The sequence below is a fragment of the Mastacembelus armatus genome, chromosome 18 (assembly GCF_900324485.2).
Source record: "Mastacembelus armatus chromosome 18, fMasArm1.2, whole genome shotgun sequence".
Taxonomy (NCBI): Eukaryota; Metazoa; Chordata; class Actinopteri; order Synbranchiformes; family Mastacembelidae; genus Mastacembelus; species Mastacembelus armatus.
This window is the reverse complement of record NC_046650.1, coordinates 7,910,590-7,932,466: the sequence shown is the minus strand read 5'-3', so window position 1 is coordinate 7,932,466 and position 21,877 is coordinate 7,910,590. Positions and strand designations below refer to the sequence as shown.

Below are 21,877 nucleotides of genomic sequence, written 5' to 3'. Positions count from 1 at the left end.
GACAGGCAAAGGTCAAGTACCTTGATGTTGTTATTAAAACTGCAAAACCTTTAGGGAAGAGATTGGAGTGGATGGACAGACGTCTGTCAGCATCCTGTTTCCGACCAGCAGTCGGCTGAGGTTTCATCACCACAACCTTAGAACTTAACTAAGTAGTTTTGTGTCCTGAAGCTCAAACTGAACCAGTGACAGATCAGGTTCACTAAAAAAAAAACTCTCATTACAGACTCCGGGCCAGAAATTGCTCAAATTGATCTTTTCCATAGGCAACGAGAAACAACCAGTTCTGTTAATAAGACGTTTAAAGAAGACTAAGAAAAATGTTTAAAACGAAAATAATGGAAAAGAAGGTGAAGAGTGAAGGTTTGGTTAGTGAAGGCAGTTTGTGAGCACAACCTGTGTGTGTGTCGTGGCGGTCACTGAAGATGGCAGGCGTGTAATCAGTGCTGTGGTGTGTATGGCCTTGTGTTTCTGTGTGTGTCCTGAGGTGAAAGAGATTAGCTACACGGCACTCCTCTTTTCTCTCGTTCCCTCGCTCAGAATACCAGTCGGCTTGTTTACGGGGGCCAACTGACGCCAAGACCCCAGCTCACACTCCGTACGACCCCGGCGCGCACACACACAGGCGTCACCCTGGGTTCAAAATCCAACAGTTCTCGACTGTTCTCCAACATGCCGGCGAAGCCCTGTACAAACAACAAACACACACGCACTTCACAAGCCCACCACCTCTCACACACACCAGGCTCACATTTACGTTCTGCTAGACAAATGGTTGAAAATCCACAGCGCCCACACACACACACACACATTCAACACAGCCCACATATAAACACCACAAAACCTTTGCTCTTTCACACCCACAAACACACACTCTGCCTTATTCACGCACACCGGCTCTCACAAACACTCACACGCACTCTTTCTCTTTTTCAACAAGGCCCAGCGACATGACTCTAACACCCCGCCTTCCCTTTCTCCCCTTCCTCCCTCCTCCTCCCCAGGCTGTCATTTGTCTGCCAATCTATCCCGATGCATAGCGAATCTGACCAGGTCTTTTATTATTCCGTTTTTCACCCACTTTTTTCCTCCTCCTCCTCTCTTCCCTCTCTCCGGGGGTGGACTGGGGGGGCGGGTTTGTATTTTCCCACAGGTTTTGCCAGAGCCGGCCCGGTCGCAGGCTTCCAGGGTGACACGTTGCTTCTGGCCTTCAGTGACTTGAGACAAGTAGGTCTTTGTCTCCCTCATGGTCCTCTCTCCTTCGTTTTCTCTTTCTGTTTTTTTTTTTTCTTGGTCCACTATCTTTTTCTTCCTCCTCCCCCATCCTCCCTTACACCCTTTCCTCCTCCTCCAATTCTTTCTTCTCATCATCTCCTTAATTTGATTTTCAGATTTATTTATTTTTGTCTTTTTTTTGCTTTACTAGGCAGTATTGTTCTTATCACTGCTTCCTCTCTTGCATCTTTGTCCTTTGTAATTATTGAATCTCTGTTTGATGTAATCCATTATGACCATATTTCTTCCTTAACTGTCTTTATTTCATCCAACAAAATGATTGTCGTTTTTTTTAAACAATTCAAAGATATACATACATAAAAAAGATAGAGTTAAAGTAGGACACCTCAAATATACACACGGAAATAGATAGACAAATTGATACAATATGTACGGTATTTAGGTAGGTTTTAGGAGATTACTAAAAATAATGTGTGTAGGTTTGATGCAAACAAACCAGTCAACTAAAGTGATTTTTAGACAATGTATCAGACTGTCTTTCTTTCTTTATTTCACCAGGCTTTTTAGTAGTAATACCTCACTACATTGATTTACAGCAGTTGTGTGGTCCAATGTGATAGATAAGATTTTCCATATATGTACAACAATATTGTAAAGAGAGTTTTGCATGGTGTTTATTTTCATATTGTCTAAGTCATGGGTGGATTCGAACAAAGGCCTTGGTACATTGGTTTGATTTAGAAATGATTCAGGACTGTAGTTGGAACTGTGGACAAAACTGAATTGTCAAACTGAAGTTACATATATCTTCAACTCCTACTTGACATGTGTCCGTTTGCAAACTGGTGCATGTTGGGGAATGGAATTTGTCATTACACAATTGATGACCTGCAAAATCACTGATAGGCCTTTCTTCCTCCACCTCACTCACAAAGTCCAACACTGTCTCCACCACCAGCACTCCCTTTTCCTTGTGATGTGGTGACTTGTGATTGACTCAAACAGTAGACAGTGATAAAGCAGAGAGGTCATACTCTAGCAGATATATACTGGAACAGCAGTATTGCCTTGTTGATGATTTTTATTGATTAGCAATGAGAATTTTTGGCTTCAGGACCTGAAATGTCTTGTCAAACACTCAACAGATTATCCTCTGCTTGCTGTAAATCTTGACACCAGTTTAGGGATACTTTACCAGTTTTCCAGTGGGCCGACCTGGGTTCTCAGACCTGATTTTGAGAAACAGCCGAGTGCAGGAAGTGGCCCGGCAGCGTGCTGGGGCATCTTGTTTTGGGTCCTGGGAAAAACAGAGCAGAACCAGTCAGAGCAGCGACAGAACTGGACGCCTCTGCTGAGAATCCAGGATGTTGGGCGGAGTGTGTGTGCACGAGTGTGTTTTGTCTATGTGTACTTTAGTGTGTTTTCGTATTTCGACTTTGCGAAAAAGCGTCTGGCACGCAAGTGCGTACGTGCATGAAAGTGCGTGTGAGCGAACTTGTTTGCCATCTTCGTTTTTGAGTGTATTCTTTTGGGAGAGACTCTGGTGTGTGTTTGTGTGTCTGTCATCGTTATGAATGTGTGAAACTAAGCGAAGTATGTGTGTGTGTCCGTCATCGTTGAATGTGTGAAACGGGGCGGAGAGCCTGAGGAAAAGTTTGTGTGGCTTTCTGGCTGCTGTGTGTTGGTCGTCATTGCTGTGAAAGTGGGTATAAAGTTTGTGCGCGCTTGTGTCTGAGAGTGTGAAGCTGAGCGTGTGTGTCCATTTGTGTGTCATCGCAGTGAATGTGTGAAACAGGGCGGAGAGCAAGTCAAAGTTTGTGTGTCTGCCTGCCGGTCTTTGATGCGTGTGTGTGTGTGTGTGTTTGTCGTCGTTGTTGTTGTGTGTGAGAAAGTGGTTGGAAAGCATGTGTCTGTATTTTTCTGTGTGTGTGTGACAGCAGATGACGGATGGGCCGGCAGGACGGAGCAGGGGACGATGAATGAGGTGACAGACAGAGACGGATAGCCCTTTATCCCTCCGTCACAATCCCTCTTTCTTTCTCCTCTCTTCTCTTTCTCCGGCTGTCGGGATGATGCAGTGCCTCTTGTTCTCTCACTCGGAGGAGGAGAGGGACGGGGGGAAGATGGGGAGAAGGAGAAAAGAAAAAAATTGCATTCATGCAGCATCAGTGTTTACTTCAACCCCCTCTTCTTCCTCTGCTCCTTCCCTTTTCCCTCATTTGCTGCCACTGCTTGCTTCATACTCTTCTTCCTCCATCTTCATCCTCTCTTTCCTTGCCTGTCCTCCTCTTCCCGCTCCCTCCATCTCTGCCCCCACCCCCCTCCTCTTTCTTTTGCCGATCAGAATCGACTCCATCGCTCCTTTTGGAGTCATTCAATTCTTTTGCCCTTTTATTTCTTTCTCTTTCTGCCTCTTATTCATTGTTTTTGGAACCATTCTTATCATATCAAAAGAATTGCATTCCTCCGACCCCCATGCTCGCTTTCATACGTTATTTCTGTATGTACACATCTGTCCAAACACATCTTTTTGTGCGTGATCCACTTTGTTTCGAGTATATGTTTGTGTCTCGACATGCATGCTTTCATATGTGCTCATATGTGAACGTTGATGCTTTGGAGTGTGTGAGTCTTTGTGTAAACGTGTGTGTGTGACCTGGTGGTGAATGGTCGATAAATCACGCTGACGGGGCCGTTTGTTGAGTGGTCGGGTCCCGGTGTTTTGGAAGGTTCCGGGGTCCTGGGACAGGGCTGAGACAGGAGTTCCCCCAGGACACACACATTCACACATATGCACCCAGAAACAGAAAAAGATGAAAACATTGTTAGTCTCTGAGCAGTTGGAAAAATGAGGAATATTGAGAATATGGAATCAATATAAGCATAATGGAGGCTGACCTTTTTTTGTGCTGATTGTGATGTTACTTACTGTAGGAGAGTAAAGTAAATGTCTTTGTCTCCTTGAGTGTTTGTTTTTTTCTTTTTTCCAAAAGACATGTCCCTTCTTTGCTTCTACAGATGGAAAAGTTCTCAAGTTCCTAAGGCATGAGGAAAACACTAGGTGTGTCTCAGTTTAATGCCTAATAAAGTATTAATTCAATAAGACATACCCTATGTATGAAACTGCATAGTATAGTGATTGTTTGGTTAGTTTAAGTCTTTGAATAGTTTTTTTTTGTCCAGCAGTACCTAAACCACAGATATTTTCAATTTACAGTGACATAAAACAGAAGAAAGCAAATTCTCAGACAGCTTCAACCAGCAAATGGTTGGAATTTTTGCTTGATATCCAACTTAAAATTTATTTATTGACCTTCTATTTTTTGAACTGTTTCACCACTAGACTGAAGCTCTACCAAATATATCAGCAGAACATATTTAACTGTGTGTGAGGTGACCTGCAGTACCTAGAAGCAGGGGTCTCCAACCCTGGTCCTCAAGTGGTACTGTCCTGCCTCTTTTCCAGATATCCCTGCCCTACCTACTGCTGATTACCTGGATCAGGTGTGTTTAGCCAATCAGAAACTGGAAGGGTAGGGATAGATGGAAAACCTGCAGGATAGTAGCACTGGAGGACCAGGGTTGGAGACCCCTGACCGACAGCATGAATATTGATAACAAGTAGGTTTAACACCTGACAGTTAGGCTTGAATGTGTCTATTAGGCTGAGAATTGGTCTTTTTTTCTAAAAGCAGCAAAACATATTTATGGTAAACTATGTCTAGAAAATGGCTGATTCACTGTAACAAACTGATCCGAGCTGTCAACAACTTTCTCCTGTTCTCTACAATTGCTAAATAATTTGAGCATGGGAGGCTGATTGTGTTAGTGTGTCTGTGTATGCACTCCTCAGGCTGCTCTTTTCCACAGATCCTATCAATCCATCTATATTTAGAACATTCAGAAGTCTGTGGTTACTTTAAACCTTTGGCTGGCCCTCGCGTGTCTGTGTGCTGCGGTGTGGCGGCCCCCCAGAAAAACGCTTGCAACAGTAGAGTTCCACTCATCCCCTTCTTCACTCGTTCATACGCCAGGCATTCATTTTTCCACCTTCGGTATAATCGAGTGTGTGTTTCTTTTCTGTCATTGATTGGTCCCTAGTTCGTTCTTTTGGTTGACCACAGAATGTCAAATTCCATTTATTCATCTCTCTCTTTAGCTTTTTTTTAAAAATAAGTCTCTTTTCCCATACACCTACTTTCTTGCATCTTATTCTTTAAACTCTCTGCTTTATTGAACTCAACTGTAGAATTTAACTTTTTGACTTCTCAATCACTTTCACTGTTTTTGACTGTTCTCCCCATTTTGTCTTTCTTTGCTCTCCTCTTAACATTTTTCTCTCAATAATTCCCCCTCCTCTTCCTGCCTTTATCTGTTACCTCTATGTCCTCTCCACCCCATCTCTCTTCTAGTAACTTTTTCCTGATTCTTCCTATTAATTCCTTGTTTTGTGATGATTTTCCCCTGTATCTTCGTTTCTATCTCATTTGCTTTTGTCTGATTTTCCATTTCCCATTCACTCACTTCTGAACCTCTGACACTGCCTGTGTTTTATAGGTCCCCAAACCACTCACTTTTCTTTTTAGCACACACCCTTTTTATTTCAATGCTCTCTCTCTGCTCTCTGTCTGACATTTGTGTGCGTCTTAACCATTACCTCACGAGGCTTCCCTCTTGCTCTCCAAAAGCAACACGTCACAGCATGACAACTGTTGCCCTTATCCTGACTCTGTGTGTGTGTGTGTGTGTGTGTGTGTGTGTGTGTGTGTGTGTGTGTGTGTGTGTGTGTGTGTGTGTGTGTGTGTGTGTGTGTGTGTGTGAGAATATTGACTGGTGAGGCCAGTAGCGATTATCCAGTGACAGGATAGTAGATTCTCCCCCTGTGCCATGTATGTTGAGGTAATAGACAGACTAAGGGATAAGATGAGGCCCAGTGGGAGAGGAAACCTCCATCTCACCTCCATGTAACCCAGAGTAATGAGGCAATGAGATGGAGGGACATGAGAAATGGTTGGAAAAAGAGAAGGAAAGGTGGAAAGAGAAGGTATGGAGACATATTTTAGGAGAAAAAGGAAGTTAAATGAATCAATATGTATAAAATGACCTTCTTAATGATTTTTTGTAAATTATATTGTAATTTTTTTTTTTTTTTTGCAGTTTTAGTAACTAAGTACGTCTGAATGTCACATGGTGTAGGGGGGCGCTACATGTTCATATTTCAAGTGCTGCATAAATATGCATTTGATTTAGAATCCTTCCCTTTCAGACAATATAAACCTACTGATAACATTTGTTAATGCTGCGTTATAGTGACAAAATAACAGGAAACTTAAGTGTGCTCCTCTTGTACAACACTGTTTGAAACTGTGCACTGCTTAATATGCACAATGTGTAAGAATTACAGTTCAGGAATTTGAAGGTGTGGTGTAACTCTTATAAAACACTATATACACTATACAGAAGAAGTGATGATCTCAGTGTGACCAGCTGAGTACTCATGGGTCAAACTGAAAGCAAGTCTGAAAGAAGCAAAGCAGCCTGGTTCAGTGCAGAAGCTTAACTCCATACAAAGTGTGATTTTGTTGTTTATTGTCCTCTTAGCTGGACAGTAAACTACATTTGGTTTGATAAAAGCAGCAGATTTGTAAATATGGATGATTCATGTGTGAAGTTGCACGTACTGTACAAGGGCTTGTTTCCTCCTTCAGAAGGAACAGTTTGCTATGTTTTATTCCTGGACAGTAAGAAAAGCGAGGGCATCCATCACTGCAGCAGGAAGCCTTCACTTGATTCTGTCAGACTTTATTTGTTACTCCATTGTTTCTACCTTGAGTGCACATGCTACTTAACGCTCCTTGTTTCCTTTGGGTTTTTGGACTCCCACTGAAATATCTGATACTCTTTCAGGAAATAATCTCTCAAAATCATATTGTCTTAAAAACCTTTGTGTTCAGACCCATATATTATGCAAGTACCTTAGTGTCAGTATTCAAAAACAAGGACAAATAGTTTAGTTTAAGCTACTGTTAAACCTGTAAGATGTCAACATGTTTATTTCCTGGAGTTTGACACAGAGTTTATTCAGCCAAAGTGACCTGAAATCTGCACCCATATGTGGAGGGATGAGTATAGGAAGGGAGGTGAAGGTTTGTGAATAAATGGAAACAGAAAAACAGATAGAAATAGAAATTAAGACAAATAACCTTAAACCTGTGGAGAGAAAAGGGAGGGGAAATAGGAAATACAGATAATAACGTGATATGTTTGGTAAAGTTATACAATGTGTTGTCCTGGAAGTTTGACCTCAAATTTCACTTTGAGGAATGAACTGTATGAACTTCCCTGAAAATCTGTCTTCCCAATTAGCTTTGTGAACAGGCATTTTTGTGTCACAGTTAGAACGGATTCAGCTGCTTCACCTGTGAGCCTTCAGCCTGTTTTGTCCGTGATCATCATGGGCAAAATAGGATTTACTGACATTTTAATCAAATTGTTAGAAAAGTTTGTAGGGTTGGTGCTCATTTTGCTAGACTGTCAAATCAAACCCAATATCATAATATAAAGTAGTGTTTGAATAATTCAGATAAAAAAAAGTTGTATATTTTTCCATTATGGCTACACAAGGATTTTGATACCACTGTACAACAAATATAAAGATACAGCCAGCAGTCAGTAAACTTTGTCTAACAAGCTGTTCAGTGCTAAATCCACTTCTGGAGCTTTCAATTGATCGTGTAGCTTTCTGTTTGTTTGATCCATACAAAAACTTTTAAGTGTGGGGAAAAAAAATAAAGTTCTGGTTTTAGAGTAGTTATATGCTAGATTGAATTTGGCCAGGAGCAGAGATTGGACATTTCCCTTTGTTTCCTTTCTGTATGTTAAGATCCCATAACACATAAACTTTTTTCTTTCTTATGATTTTAAGTAGCTGAGAACTTTCAAAGCAGAGGCCAAAAATGGAATATTTAAGGTGTGTAGCTAAGCATCTGTCATCATATTACTCATTCTGTCATCGCCTTATTCAGTTTTTATTGTTGCAGGACGCTGCCAGGTCAAAACCTGAAACTAAATGGCTTTTGGTTTTAAGTTTTAGGTTGAGTCTTTAGGTAGTCAGATCTTAAATAGGGCTAGGAAAGAAGTGACATGGGAAGGGAAAATTTAAAGAGTGGGGAGGTCAGGAGAAGGGTAGACAGAGGTGAGAATGAGAACAGGAAGAGATAGACGAAGTTGATGGATGGACAGAGAAATCTGCTGCTGTCACATTCCTAAGGACTGTGGTCACATCAGGACAGCTGCAGTGTGTGGGTGTGTTTGTAAGCCTGTCTGTGTGACAGGTCAGGTTCAGGAAAGGGACTGCTCACAAAGCAGAGATGAACTGTATGTATCTGTGTCAGGGTGAACAGCAGCCAGCACACATGGTCGACCACGTCAGCAACAGGTTGACCTTTGACCTCCCAACCCTTGCCCAGACTCAGACATATGGGGAAAGAGGAGAAGAACACATAGGACACATATGGTCAGAAGATAAATGCAAGGGAAGAAAATATGAAATCTAAACAGAAAGGTATAATAGAAACAGAAGGGAGAAAGTTTATATGAAACATTGGAGAAGGAGTAGATGAATGAATCCAAAGGAAGATGACAGGAGAAGATAGAAACGAAAAAGAGAGCGCGTTCTGGCCAGATTGTGAACTCGCTGAGAGAGAAAACAAGACATGAATGCATGAAAATGTTGACGGAGCAGAGCAAAAAGAGGGATAGCGAGTGAAAGTGTGCAGTCAGGTGAAAGTGATACGGCGGGTGAAACGGATATACAGGGTGGTCTCTTTTGCCCCCCGTTTCACTCTGTCTCTTTACCTCTCTCCCCCTCTCTCTCCTTGGGAGGCTGACACTTCCCTTCATCCGTTTGACCGGTCACAGAAGGGGGGATGAATAGACGAGTGGAGAGGGGTGAAAGAGCGGGATGAGCGGAGAAGAAAGAGGGCGAAGGGAGGATGAGCAGCAGAAGGACATCTAAATGCTCGCCCGCCGATCTATTGGAAGAACGGGAGAGAGACGCACACACACAAACAAGGGTCAGACACACACAGCAACATGGGTGCAAACAGTTTGCACAAAATGTAGCAACACATTTGCTTTTAGTCGACACACTTAATGAACTGCGTCAAAACTTTGCTTTTGTCAGTCCTGCACAAACACAAATGCTAGTCCACTGGGCGTCATGGTGGCCTAGCAGTCTGAGACGTACCGTGTAACCACGCAACCATTACATCCTGGTTTCCAATCTGGCCCAGGACTCTTACTCCACCGTCCCTCTGTTTCTCTACTCGTGTTTCCTGTCTGCTTTCCACAGTTGATCTGATACAGTTAAAACTCTATTTGATGACTTTTTTAATAGTAAAATAGTAACTTGAATCTGTCACCACTGTAGTTTAATCCTAGAAGATGTAACAAAGCATTTAGATTAAGTTTGTGTGTTCTGATCTGTGGTATGGTAAGGCTGCACAGGAAGTCAGGCAAAGGTTTCTAGATGTGGAGAAATGATAAAAGCATCTAATTCTTCTGAATGGCAGCACTTTTTCTGTAAATTGTCATGCATTGCAAATGCAGACAATATGGTTAAATGAATAGGCTACATGGATTGCATAATTTTGAATCTGTTCAAAGATGTGTGTGTGTGTGTGTTTTAACAGCCCTAAAAGTTAAAGGTGAAAAGAATGATGTGCAGAAAGTTGTAGAATCATCTACTTTTCCTCCTTAATAACACAGAGTGCTTGTAATTTCTTGAATTGCATACTAAGCAGTATTCAGATTGTTTTTCAAAGTAAGAGATGCGTTTAATCTGTTTAACCATCCACACAAAAGTTATTAACTGCTGATGATAAAAGACTGAAGAGATGTGGAGGAAAAACTAATCAGTTGGAGATGTAAGTTGAAATAATGAATGGTGCCTCTGCAAAATGTGTTTTGCAGAAATCTTTTTAGCATTTTTTAATGAATTTTTATTCTCTATAGGTAGCTCTTCTCTTTCCACTCGCTCCTTTGCCTCCCTTTCCTTTGTCTGACTCTTTTCTTCCTCAATTTCTACCTCAGTACCTTTTTTTCTCAGTAAAGTGCGATGACGAGGCATCATGGAAGCTGGTGTCTGTCAAACCCAGTGAGCACAAAACACAACTGAAAATGGGTGCAGTGTGGGGTCAGAGGGATAAGTATCGGTGCCAGGGAGGGGTGAGAACTAGTCATCAGACCCCCTCACACATGCTGGTCCACAATAACGGCATACACAGCTATACACCTGCGTCACACACAGGCATTTTATCTCCCTATGTATATGTTACAGCTGACTACAGACACATGCACAGCAGGTTGTGAGTGTAATAAAGTGGTCCAGATCCCGCTGTGCTCTTGATAACGCAGCAAAAAAATGTGTGTCTGCGGATTTACGAGTTCAAGCTCTTATTTGTGTGGGAGAGATCGCTTTGTGTTTGTATGTGTGTTTCTCGGCCCCTGTCTCAACTTCCTGTCCTGTCTGTGGCCGGCTTTATCGGCGTGACAACAGGTCAGGTTGTGGTCACGGCAACAAAACTATTCCCTGACCTGATTGGACAGGGTGGGGAACGGCAGGTCGCTACTTCCGACCTATGGTCAAATAACGGTCAAAAATTGGGGGTGCTGTGTTTTTGGGTGGGGGTGGTCAAACTCACCCTTAGGTGCACATTAACTGATCTCACACATTTATATAAATGACTTTAAATCAAAAAATCACAGTAATACACCCACACATCTTCCTCTCTCTGACATGCATCACATCTTAAGTCACCCAAAATAATGACCGTGATTCGAATATATATCTTACACACACACACAGTGACCATGTGGTGACCGGGTCAGGTCATTGTTCTGTGTTATCAGTCTTGACCTCTCCGTCAGTCTCCCCGATACGACCTGCATCTACACCCCTTCCTGTGTGTGTGTGTGTGTGTGTGTGTGTGTGTGAGTGTGAGAGACTTCGGTCATTCCATGGTCAAACCAAAAAGTTGAGACCCTTAAACAGCTCTCACCTTTCAGCTGTTTCCTGTTTTGGGGCTGTTGAGGAGACTGAGTGAGTGAGAGAGATGTGTTTCATTTCATGTCCCAGTGTAATTGTTGTGAAACACTTGAGTCTCATTTTTCTTTTTCTGCAAGTTAGACTCTTGACATGGAGTTTGAAGCCATAGATGCATTTGAAATTGTATTAAATGCATCTGAATTTCAGAGAGTTTAGACTAATGGGTGCCAACAACTTTGAGCTTGTGAACCTTTAAAGATAAACACTGTCCTCTCACAAGTCTCTGTTATATGCTACATGTTTATTAGCAGTGATAATCACTTCTGATTTTTAACTTGCATAGTTTTAGAAGCAAGGACATGTATCTAGTATTTAAGAAAGCAAAGAAATAGGCACAATGTAGCATCCTAATACTTGATGCATTATCATTTTATATTACTAATCTCAAAACATTCAATACAGCTTCCATGCAAATGTTTCTCATTTGAAAAGTTGAACTTGTTTAAATTAAGCAATTGGATTAATATAAGGTATTTAGGATTTAAACTAAATCAAACAATAGTTAGAGTTTTACCAAAGTTAAATCTGAAAAGTGCACAAACCCAAAATGAACTCCCGGCCCAGAATTAACCTCTAAGAAGTGTCTGGACCCAAACTGACCTTAAAAAATTGGCTAAGGCCAAATTGACCTTTTTAAAAAGTGCTCAAATCTAAATTGAGCTCAGAGCGCAGCTAAAAGCTGCTGTTTTTCTGGCCCTGTTTGTTTTGGAGTATTTGTCTTTATTTGCTTTATCAGTGCACAGAGCAGCTCCCAGCAGGCCCCTCTGACTTCAGCCTGCACTTGTTTATCGTCTCCCTGTTTCTCACTCGCTCGTTCTTCTCCTCTGTAACATCTAGTTACCCTCTGCCTGACCTCCTTCACTCCCTCCTTTCCCTTTCTCCTGCAGTCCTGTAATATTTCCCCAATCATTCTTTTTAAGATTTCTCTCTTCCCTCTCATTTACCTCCTCATTCTCTCTCTCTCCTCCATTCTGCCTATGTCTCTCGCTCACCCGCTCTCCGTCTGTGTAGTGTCTAATTGACAGCGGAGACCCCTGGTTGAACCACCAGCACTCTTCTCTTGTTTTTGTTTCTCTTTTTTCCACACTCATTCCATTTCAGCCCTCTCACTTTTTAGGAGGTCGTACAACTTCTCTGTCACTGCTGACAAGAGAGAGGGAGGATGGAGGGGGGGTAAGGGACGGACTAAGTGAGAGAAAGATGGGGACAAGGAGAAAGAATGGGGACAATAGAAAGGAAAAAAGTAAGAGACAAAGCAGGAGATAGAGAACATAAGTTATTGTAATGTAGCTTAGAGTTCAAAGAAGCATGCCTGTGACACAAAGATGTAAATAAAAAGTCATTTCACAGCCATGTTCTCATTCACTCTTGCCAAATAGCATTCAGCCTCTGGGCACTTAATAGTGTTGCTACACTGTGTGAAACTAGAAATGCATGATACTGCATACCAATATGAGACCACTGCTAGTTTTTCTTACTCAGCTTACAATCTCTATGCCTCAGTGTGTGGGGGTCTTTAGGATCAGGTGTAAAAAGCTTAATATCTAACGACATAGACATCAGATTTTCAGCACACTGTTGCTTTGTTGTATGTTGGACCTTGGAAACCCTAATTTAAAGAAAACCTTGACTCTATCTCACGGTCTTAATTAGAAAATAGAAATTATCCATCCTATTTTCATACTTGACTGTATAAATTAAACGATATAATAAACACCGTAAGTAATCAAATAGAACCATCAGGTCCAATACCTACTTCTACCAAGTGTGTCACTATTTTAATAATATAGCCAAAGAGTAAAATAATGTTCAGCAGTGGTGAGCTAAAGTCATTTGAGTTAGAATAATTGTAAATAAATACATTTTTATTTAAACTAAGCTTCCCTGTAATGCACCTGCCACACACAGTTTTACAGATATTGTTATTGCTTTTGCACACAAAACCACACAGCAGTGGATTTATGCCTTTTGTGTCTTTTTTTTTTTTTTACTTTTGGAGCTGCTATCCCAGTTTGTTTACTCAGCAAATGCTTACCTGAAAGCTGCTTTTTTTTAAAGGCCGTGATGGCAGTGAGAGAATGGTTTGAAGGAGTGGATGAGTGGGGGTGAGCTACCTGACTGTCCGGTTGATGGTTTTCACTGAACAGTACAAAGGAGGAAATATAATAGACTGTGTTTTCATCTGTGTAGACGTAGGTGAAATGTGTTTAGCAGACCGCTTGATCACTGCAGTGTAATAAAAGGGGCATAAGTAAAAACTGAATCTGCTAGTCTCCAACCAAATCTTAGCCAAAAGTTTTGGTTTGTTGCAAAACATTATTTTGTTATTGCAAATGTAGATTCTGGCTAGAATATAAGTCTAAACGTACATAAATTAATCTAACCTAGAGGAGAACTTCTGTATGGCATACATCCACCCGGCTCAGCTGCCCTGGGGCTGGCTCCATTGGTGCTGTTCTGTAGCCGACCTCCGACCCCTCTGCCCAGGGGAACAACACAAACTTCTCCACAGGGAGCGATAAAGTAAAATGATTTCATCATGGCTAGGCTGCATTTTATTATCCCGCACATGACGAGCAGTCAGCCCATTGTGGATTATCGAAGTACAGTATGTACACTGAAAGAATATCACAGTGGACGCCGTGCTGTATTGTGGTTTCTGGCAGCCGTGCACTGCTGTCATAGAAATGAGACTGCAGGCAGATGTTCAAAGAGACAAGCTTTTGGTTTTCATTTAATTTTTGCCCCTGCAGTAAGAAACAAAAATTAGTTCCCTGTTGCGAAGCGATAAACATCCAAGTTTACTTCATTTCATTCATAGCTCAAGATGAAGTGATAGTGTTCAAGCTGCAGGGTACATGATTTTGTGTTGTAGTTATAAGCAATAGGAGGGTGAAGTTAAAAACAAATGTTGGTAGAATAGAGTAAAAAGGCTGAAAACATAAACATGAACTACAGACGAAAGTGTGAGGGGAACCTGTTGTTGGAGTGTAAGTAAAAGTGGAGGAGTGTCTGTCAGACTCAAAGTACCAGTAGCTGGGCAGCATTGCCCAGTAATATGACCTTTGACCTCTTGCTTTCAGAGGTTAAGAGCTGACTTTGGGGTTAAGTGTAAAATCCTTTTTCCTGCAGGTTGTCAGTTTGGTTCTTTTGTAGATCAAATGGACCACACTCAGTTCAGGTTGGACATGATAGGATGTTTGTGACTTATCAATCAAAAATGCCAAGAATTCACTGATTTGCTACTTTACTTTTATATTTTATGTTGCACATTTAATGTTTTAATGTTTATTAATGGCAGGATAAAAGTAATCGGACTAGAAAATACGAGTTCAAAAATATTTGCACTAATTAAATTTTAAAAACGGCTGAACCAAGCTGTAATAAAAGCCGTCGATTTATTGCTCATTTCTTGTAGTGGTGTTGATCTTAAATATTTAGTCGGGCAGTAAAAAAGAAAAAACAAACCTTAACTTGAATTGAAAATGTCTTGTTTTTCCATTTTACTCTTTACTGTGACCTTTGTTCTAAAAAACTGTGATTGGCAGATGTCAAACTGAAAACACTCTCCTCTTTTCAGTGACCTTTTAATCCTGAGACCTGGCTCAGAGTGGAAGATAGAGAGATGTAAGCAAAGAGAAACAACAATACAGATTGCAGCAGGCAGGGAGGGAGAAGTGACAGACGTCTGTTTTTTTCTGATAAAGATAAAAACCACTCTCTCTGCTTTTAGTGAGTGGAGTTCTTGTTGAAAGCACAGGGATGACCACTGTGAATGACAGGCGTCAAAATGCTCCATCTTATTTTACTTCCACAGACAATGAGGACATTTTCCTTTCCAGCCCTAAACATAATCTAGACAGGCAGCAAGAAACAGACTCAGTTGACAGGCGTCAGTGGTCTTTGTGTGCCGGTTGTGACCTTTGAACTCAAAATAATGGTTTAGTGATGAAGTCAAGGAAGAAGGGAGAGATGACTGATGATGGACAACTGCCAAAGCAAACCCATTTTTCCACTGCAGCAGTCAGAAGCACTTTCTTTTGGTGACCTCTGAACTTTTAAGTTGTGGTACGTAGAGAAGGTCACATGTTTGGTCTGAAAGAATGAGAGAATGATTAAGACAAAACGGCATTTTTCTGTTAAAATACGGTTCTGACGTTTATTTTCATTATAGAAAACTGCTACTGTGCGAAACCTACTTTTGGATTTTGATATCCTGTGTTTCAGTAGCCTTTTTGTTTAGAATAGATCATCAGTTGTCATGAACACTGATGCCACCAGGACTAGACGGAGTAAAGACTGATTGGTTGATCAATAGAAAATAATGCTAGAACTATTCTTAGTCAGTTCATTTTTTTTAACCAACATTTCAAGTGGAAATAAATATTTTATGGTTCTGCGTTCTCAAATGTGAGAACATGCTGCTACTCTTTATCTCAAGTCACTTTAGAAGAAATTGCGATGGATATTGTTTTCTGATGATTTAAAGACCAGACAATGACTCGAGCAAATAATCAGCAGAGCAAGTGATAAAGAAAATACTTGCAGCTCTGCAGTGATTGGTTGAAAGTGCAGTGGATAAATGGATGGTTGGTCGACAGATGTTAAAAGGTAGATTTGGAAAGAAACAGACTCAAGACATGGAAGGGTGCCAAAATGGCTGCTTTACTTGATAAAAGTCAAATCCACTTTTGTTGCTTTTAGTGACCTTTGACCTCTTCCCTGTCAAATGTAAAGAGGAGATGGACAGCTGGGAGAGAGCAGTGGATGTTTGTCGGAGCATGTAGATAATAGTGCATAAGAAAGAATGAAGGTATGAGGGGAAAAATGTTTGAAAAGAATTATTAAATCAAAAAGCCATTTCCATTTCCCATCTCTGCACAGATTAAATGGTCTTTGGTTCAGGGTGTTTGGTCACAAATTTTGTTTCTTCATCGCAAAAAAACATTACATAATCACAGCCTGTGTGTATGTGTGCACACAGAGTGTAAACATGATGAATTCTGGGTGACCCTGACGTTTAGGCCATTAGTAATGGGAACACAGCAATTCCCCGATGGTCCCAAACAAATAAATCCTGCCCACAGCCGGAATAACCATTAACAAGTCTGCTAAACATGGGGGTGGGGGGAATCGATGGAGAGGAGAAGAAATAAGTGATGGAAAGATGAGGGAGTAATGGAGTAGTGACTTGGAGAGAATGAGTGGAGGAGGAAGAAAGAGAGTTCTGATAGAGAGGGAAAGGAGGAATAGAGAGATGGACAGTAGTAAAGCTGACATGACTAGAAAGATAAAAAAGCCAAGGAGAGAAGAAATGAGAAGATAAAGGGGGAGAAAGACGAGGGGGAGCTGAATGAGGAATGAAGATAGAGCTTAAGATGGAAAGATAGACGCAGGAATAAAGTTGAGAGGATAAAAAGGAAGGCAAAGAGGGAAGAAGAAGAGAGTAAAAGGGGGAATAGTTGGAGAATAGTGAGCTACAGGTGAAGGGAGTGAGGATGGAGGGATGGATTGACATATTGAGGAGAGGAGGAAGATGAAGAGGACATGGGGGTCCTATCACACAGAGAAGAAGGGATGGGGGGGTAAAGCTGACTTGGAGAGCATGACAAGGGAAATGGGATAGAAAGAAAAGAGGAAGTCACAAATGGAGGGCAAGTGCAGGAGAGGAAAGAAAGTGATGGACTGAAGACAAAGAAGGGAGAGATGGATAAATAGAAAGAAAATAAGCGAGGAAGGGAGGAGGAGAGAGGGTTGGAGGGAGCTAAGGAACCCCATTAGCGAAGGAGAAATGAGAGAAAACAAGAAATGTGAGGGTAAAATGTTGCTTTGTTTTTCTGCTGGTCCCCCCCACCGCCCCCCAGAAGAATTAGAGGAAGCAATAATCTGCGTGTGTGTGGAGACGGGAGCGATAGCGCGGGGGAGGTCATGGCGAGGTGAGAGAGGGGGAGCGAGACGGAGAGAGGAGTTCAGCGAGAGGTGAAGAGAGACCTGCCGTTTTGTGTGTGTGTGTTTTAGGGTGAATTTGGGGTCAGGTGTGTGTGTTTGCCAGGAGGACCTGCTGGCTCGTGTGTGGCTTGTTTTTTGGAAAGCCAACGCTCTCCTTTTTTTAAAAAATTTTTTTTTCTCCCCTCCTTCTCTTCCATTTTCATCAGTCTTATCTGCCTGTCCTCCTCCCTCCTGTCCTCCCTCCTAGTTGCACTTCTCCTACTGTTTGTAGCCTCACTTCCTCCCTCCCTCTCTTTCCAAACTTACCTACTGACCTCAAGTTCACCCAAACCTCCTTGTCCTCTCCTCATCTTTTTTCCCCTCATTTTTTCCTCCTCTTCCATCTCTTCTTGTCCCGTTTTCTCATTTTATATCCTTTCTTCTGCCAGTTTCTCATCACCTCTTTTCACCTCCTTTCATCTCATTCCTCTTCCTCCTTCTCTTCACCTCCTTACTTCTGCTCTTCCATTCATTTATCTCTTTCACTTCACCTCTGATCTATTTTTCCCATTTCATTTCTCCTCAACTCTGTTCTCCTTTCCTTTTTTAAATCTTTCACTTGTCTTTTTTGTCCTCTGACCTTGGTGTTTTTCTTTGTCCCTTTCTCATCTCCTTTTCCTTTCACATTTCTCTGATCTTTTTTGTTCCACTACTCCATTTCTGTCATATTCCTCACCTTTTCTTCTATTTCTTTTTCTTATCTGACCATTTTTCAAGTATTTCTCTACCATTTCATTCTTCTATCTTCCTCTCATGTGCTCTTTCCTTCACTTTTCTCTCCCACTCCTCCTGTTCTTAATCTTTGCTGTCTTCTCTTTCCTTATTTCACCTCCTCCTTCACTTCCTTACCTACACTTCTTCTTCCCATCTCCACTTATTTGACCTTCTCCCTCACTTTGTCTTTCCTTTTCATCTACATCTTTTTTTTCTCTCTCCATGCATTGAAGCGTAAACTCATCTTCTCAGAGACTGAACTTTATCTGTGTTTATCTGGAACTGCCTCCTCTTAAATCTACCACACACATCAAGGTGCATGTACACAAATAACAGCCAGCACACAAACAGTGATGTTCAGAAAAAACACAGTATGTCTGTGTGTGTTTACTGACACACACACTCACAGGTTCTCATGCAACTGTATTTAATTAGCTGACGTACAGTATTTGTTCAGATAACCTCACAGCCAGATGCTGCTTGTGTTTTGTGTAACTGGCTTTATTTGTGTGTCTACCTGTTTATGCATGCACTTGCAGCCTGTTTTCGTGTGGCAGACATGAGTGTACTTCATGTGGGAGGATTAGCAGGTCAAACCTCGGCCGTGCAGGGGTGAACTTGGGGACAAAGGAGAGAGAGAGAGAGATAAACACAGAAGTGAAAGGACTAGAGGGAGGAAGTGAAAGAGGAGAAGAAAACAGTGCTGGGAGATGGTGGGAGTAAGACGAAGGAGGGAGGAAAAGATCAGGAAGTCTCTCCAAAGCAAGATTTAGAGGAAACGTCGGTTTAAATAACTCTTCGGTGAATACAAAAAATATTTGGGACACTTCCTGTTTTTATGACACAGATGAGGTGAATTCAGGTCTTGACCTCTCTCCTCCTCAGATTTAATGGATTGTGTAACATGTTGTACCTGGTCTGTGAGATGGGAAAGTGCTGGTACAGGGGTGAGCTATACCAGAAAATTAGCTTTCAATCTGATACCAAAAAACACTGAGGCCTGAATAAACAAACTAACTTGATAGATAACTGTTTTTTTTAACTTTCATTCATAAAATCCACTGTCAGCGGTATGTTGGCATTTTATGGTGATCCTGATCCACAATCTATGCTGATCTACATGCGTTTGCTTTAGACTGTTCTGTTTAGTATTTAATCACATGCAAAGAAAAACAAAAGTTCAGCTAAGACAAAAGGACAAATCAGGCATCATGCTACTGACCCAGCAATCTGCTCATTCAGAGTCTGAGGCTAAAATCAACCGTCTCTTTCGCCATCTCGAATCACGTCATCTCCTAGTTCTGCTCCAAGCTTTTAAGGTGTGTGACCCACATCTCCTGTCCTCCTGTTTCTGCTACCTGTTTGACTCATGGCGCACCTCCATCGCCTAACATTGGGCCACCCCCTTCCTCTGCTCTTATCTGTCCATCTTTATCTGCCCTTCCTTTACCCTCTCGCTCTACACTGTTATACATTTCTCTCCATCTGCATCTCTTTCCATTTTTGCTCCTTTTTCTTTTTTCATCTTTTTTCCCCTCTCCCCCCACATGTGGTTTCGCTCTCCATCCCGCTGTACTCCTTCCCTCCCTCCTCCACCTCTTCTCTCATCCCTCGCTCACATATGGTTTCTCTCTCTGAATCTGTGTGTGTTTGGTGTTACCCAGAGTTCACTGGGGCTCCCTGCTCGTGTGTGTGTGTTTTACAGACAAAGATGGAGAGACAATGTGTGTGTATGTCTGTAGGCTTAAGGGCTTGCCTGCCTGGGCCTGTGTTTAGGTAGAGTTCAGCAGGGCAGCAGCAGGTTATGCAACAGTTTGAAATGTTGACTTCACTCCCTCCCTCCTTCACTCTTCTTCACCTTTTCCCCTTCTTCTCTTTAACTGTCCATACTCTTGTCCCTCTCCTATTCTTCTGTTGCATTTTTTTTGTTTATTTACCTGAATTGAATGCACCCAGCAAAAAACAAAACAAAAAAAAGTGCAGAGTACAATTTATTAAACTTAACTGACATAGCTTTTGGTTTTGTTTTATAAATGTGCACCAACCTAGACATATAAGTGTGTTCCTGAGTTGTTACAGTATTAATTCATTTAGAAATATGGAGAAATGTTTAAAAAAAAAAAACCTATTTCCAGTTTTTATTTTTAAACAGCATTCTAGTGAAGTGTCAGGTCAGATAGTTCATGTGTGCTTGATATGAAGAAGTAAAAGTACTTTTAAGTAACACTTTTGGGAAGAAAGGTTCTTCTCATTTGGTTAAACATAACACATTTATAAAAAATAAAATACTGCAACTGAGGTAAAAAAAATATATTTGTGATTTAGAGAAAAGAAAATATGGCTGATTAGTCAAACCTGAGTCTTAAGACAAAACTTGCCAAATGATTACTTAATACACATGATTATTAATCTTTTACACAATTTTGGTTTAGTAGGAGAAATTGATTTACATGCTTTTAACTGTGTTAACAAACCTTACTCAACCCGCTGACGTGTTAGCGTGGGCTGGCTGAACCGACAATCTGCTGGATGATCTTGGTGTTTATGTTTTCACTGATTAATGGATAATTCGTTTCCACAACTTGCGGCACATCTGCGAGTAAACAATAACATCTTTTGAAATCCCTGTCTCTCTTTATCTAGTTACTGGACCTGTTCACCCAGTGGGATTGGTCGACCTACCTGGCTGACTATGGCAAATCCACCTGCAAATACCTGAGAGTCAACCCACACACTGCACTGGCCCTGCTGGAGAAGTGAGTAATCCTACATTCATTCACACATCTACTACTTTTCCATCTTTTTCTAACGTATCTCATTCTGTTACTTTATTCCTTTGTTTTAGATTTGTTTCTTTTTTCATTTCCTATTCTTAGATATTTTATAAATGTTTTTTCATTTCATCAAATGTAAACAAAATGTGCTTTTGTAGTTAGTAAAACATTTTGGAAACTATGCTTATTGGCTTTCAATCTGAGAGCTAGATGAGGGAATTGGTACCACTGTGTCTCTGCATTAAGTCTGGAGTTAGAGTCAGGGCGTGGTTAGCTTAACTTTGCATAAAGACTGGAAATAAGTGGAAACAGCTAGCCTAGCTCTCTGTTCAAAGCACAAAACAGGACTCACACGCCCCGATCCATGAGATGTTTCTCTGTATTTATTTCAAAATGTCACATCAGCTCAGGAGGTTTTCATAGAGAGAAATCTGCCTCTGATGTAACCACAGCACCTCTGTAGATAACCCTAAGAGGCTAAAAAGTCAGATGGACTCACTCAGCCATGAAGCTAAAGCTCTACTGCACACTGAAACTGAAAGACATAAATAATGAGAAATGAAAACTCAATAATTTGCAGTTTAAGCTGTAACTTCTGAAGTGTGGCTGTCTCAATGAAGTTTCCAGGTTTGGTTCCATTGTGCCTGTAAGGAGGCCAAAGCCTGTGAAACCTGCACAGTAGCCAGAGGTGCTGCTTTAGTTAATGCAAGGAAATCAAAAAAATAACAGCTTGACATGTTTTCATTTCTGTTTCGATGCAAAGATTTTTCTTCATTTAGTAACTAAACAATCAGTCAGTAGGTAAATAGATTAGGGAAATGCTTAATTTTCTCACCTCACTTTCATAAAGACAGCCAATAGGAATTCACCCCCAAATGTTGACCTGTTTCTTTTTTAGGAAGAAAAACCAACAAAGTCACTGATGGTACAAATGGCTGTTAGTTACAGTCCTACATAAAAGCAATACTTGATATTTGAATAAACCATCTTCTTTTCTTGACATCTTTCTGTTCCTCTTTACCTCCATCTCAGCTACTCTTGTCTTTCCTCTCTGTTG

General features: G+C 41.2%; 1 protein-coding gene across 4 annotated transcripts in view; it reads left to right on the top strand.

Moving 5' to 3' along the window:
- The window catches only part of exoc6b (exocyst complex component 6B), a 78,695-nt gene that overhangs the window by 52,204 nt on the left and 4,614 nt on the right, over nucleotides 1-21,877 (top strand). For all 4 annotated transcript variants that reach the window (XM_026298475.1, XM_026298474.1, XM_026298473.1 and 1 more), the window contains 2 exons: nucleotides 1,154-1,227; nucleotides 20,690-20,802. In XM_026298475.1, the coding sequence (XP_026154260.1) occupies nucleotides 1,154-1,227; nucleotides 20,690-20,802 (187 nt within the window). The remainder of the gene's footprint in view (nucleotides 1-1,153; nucleotides 1,228-20,689; nucleotides 20,803-21,877) is intronic.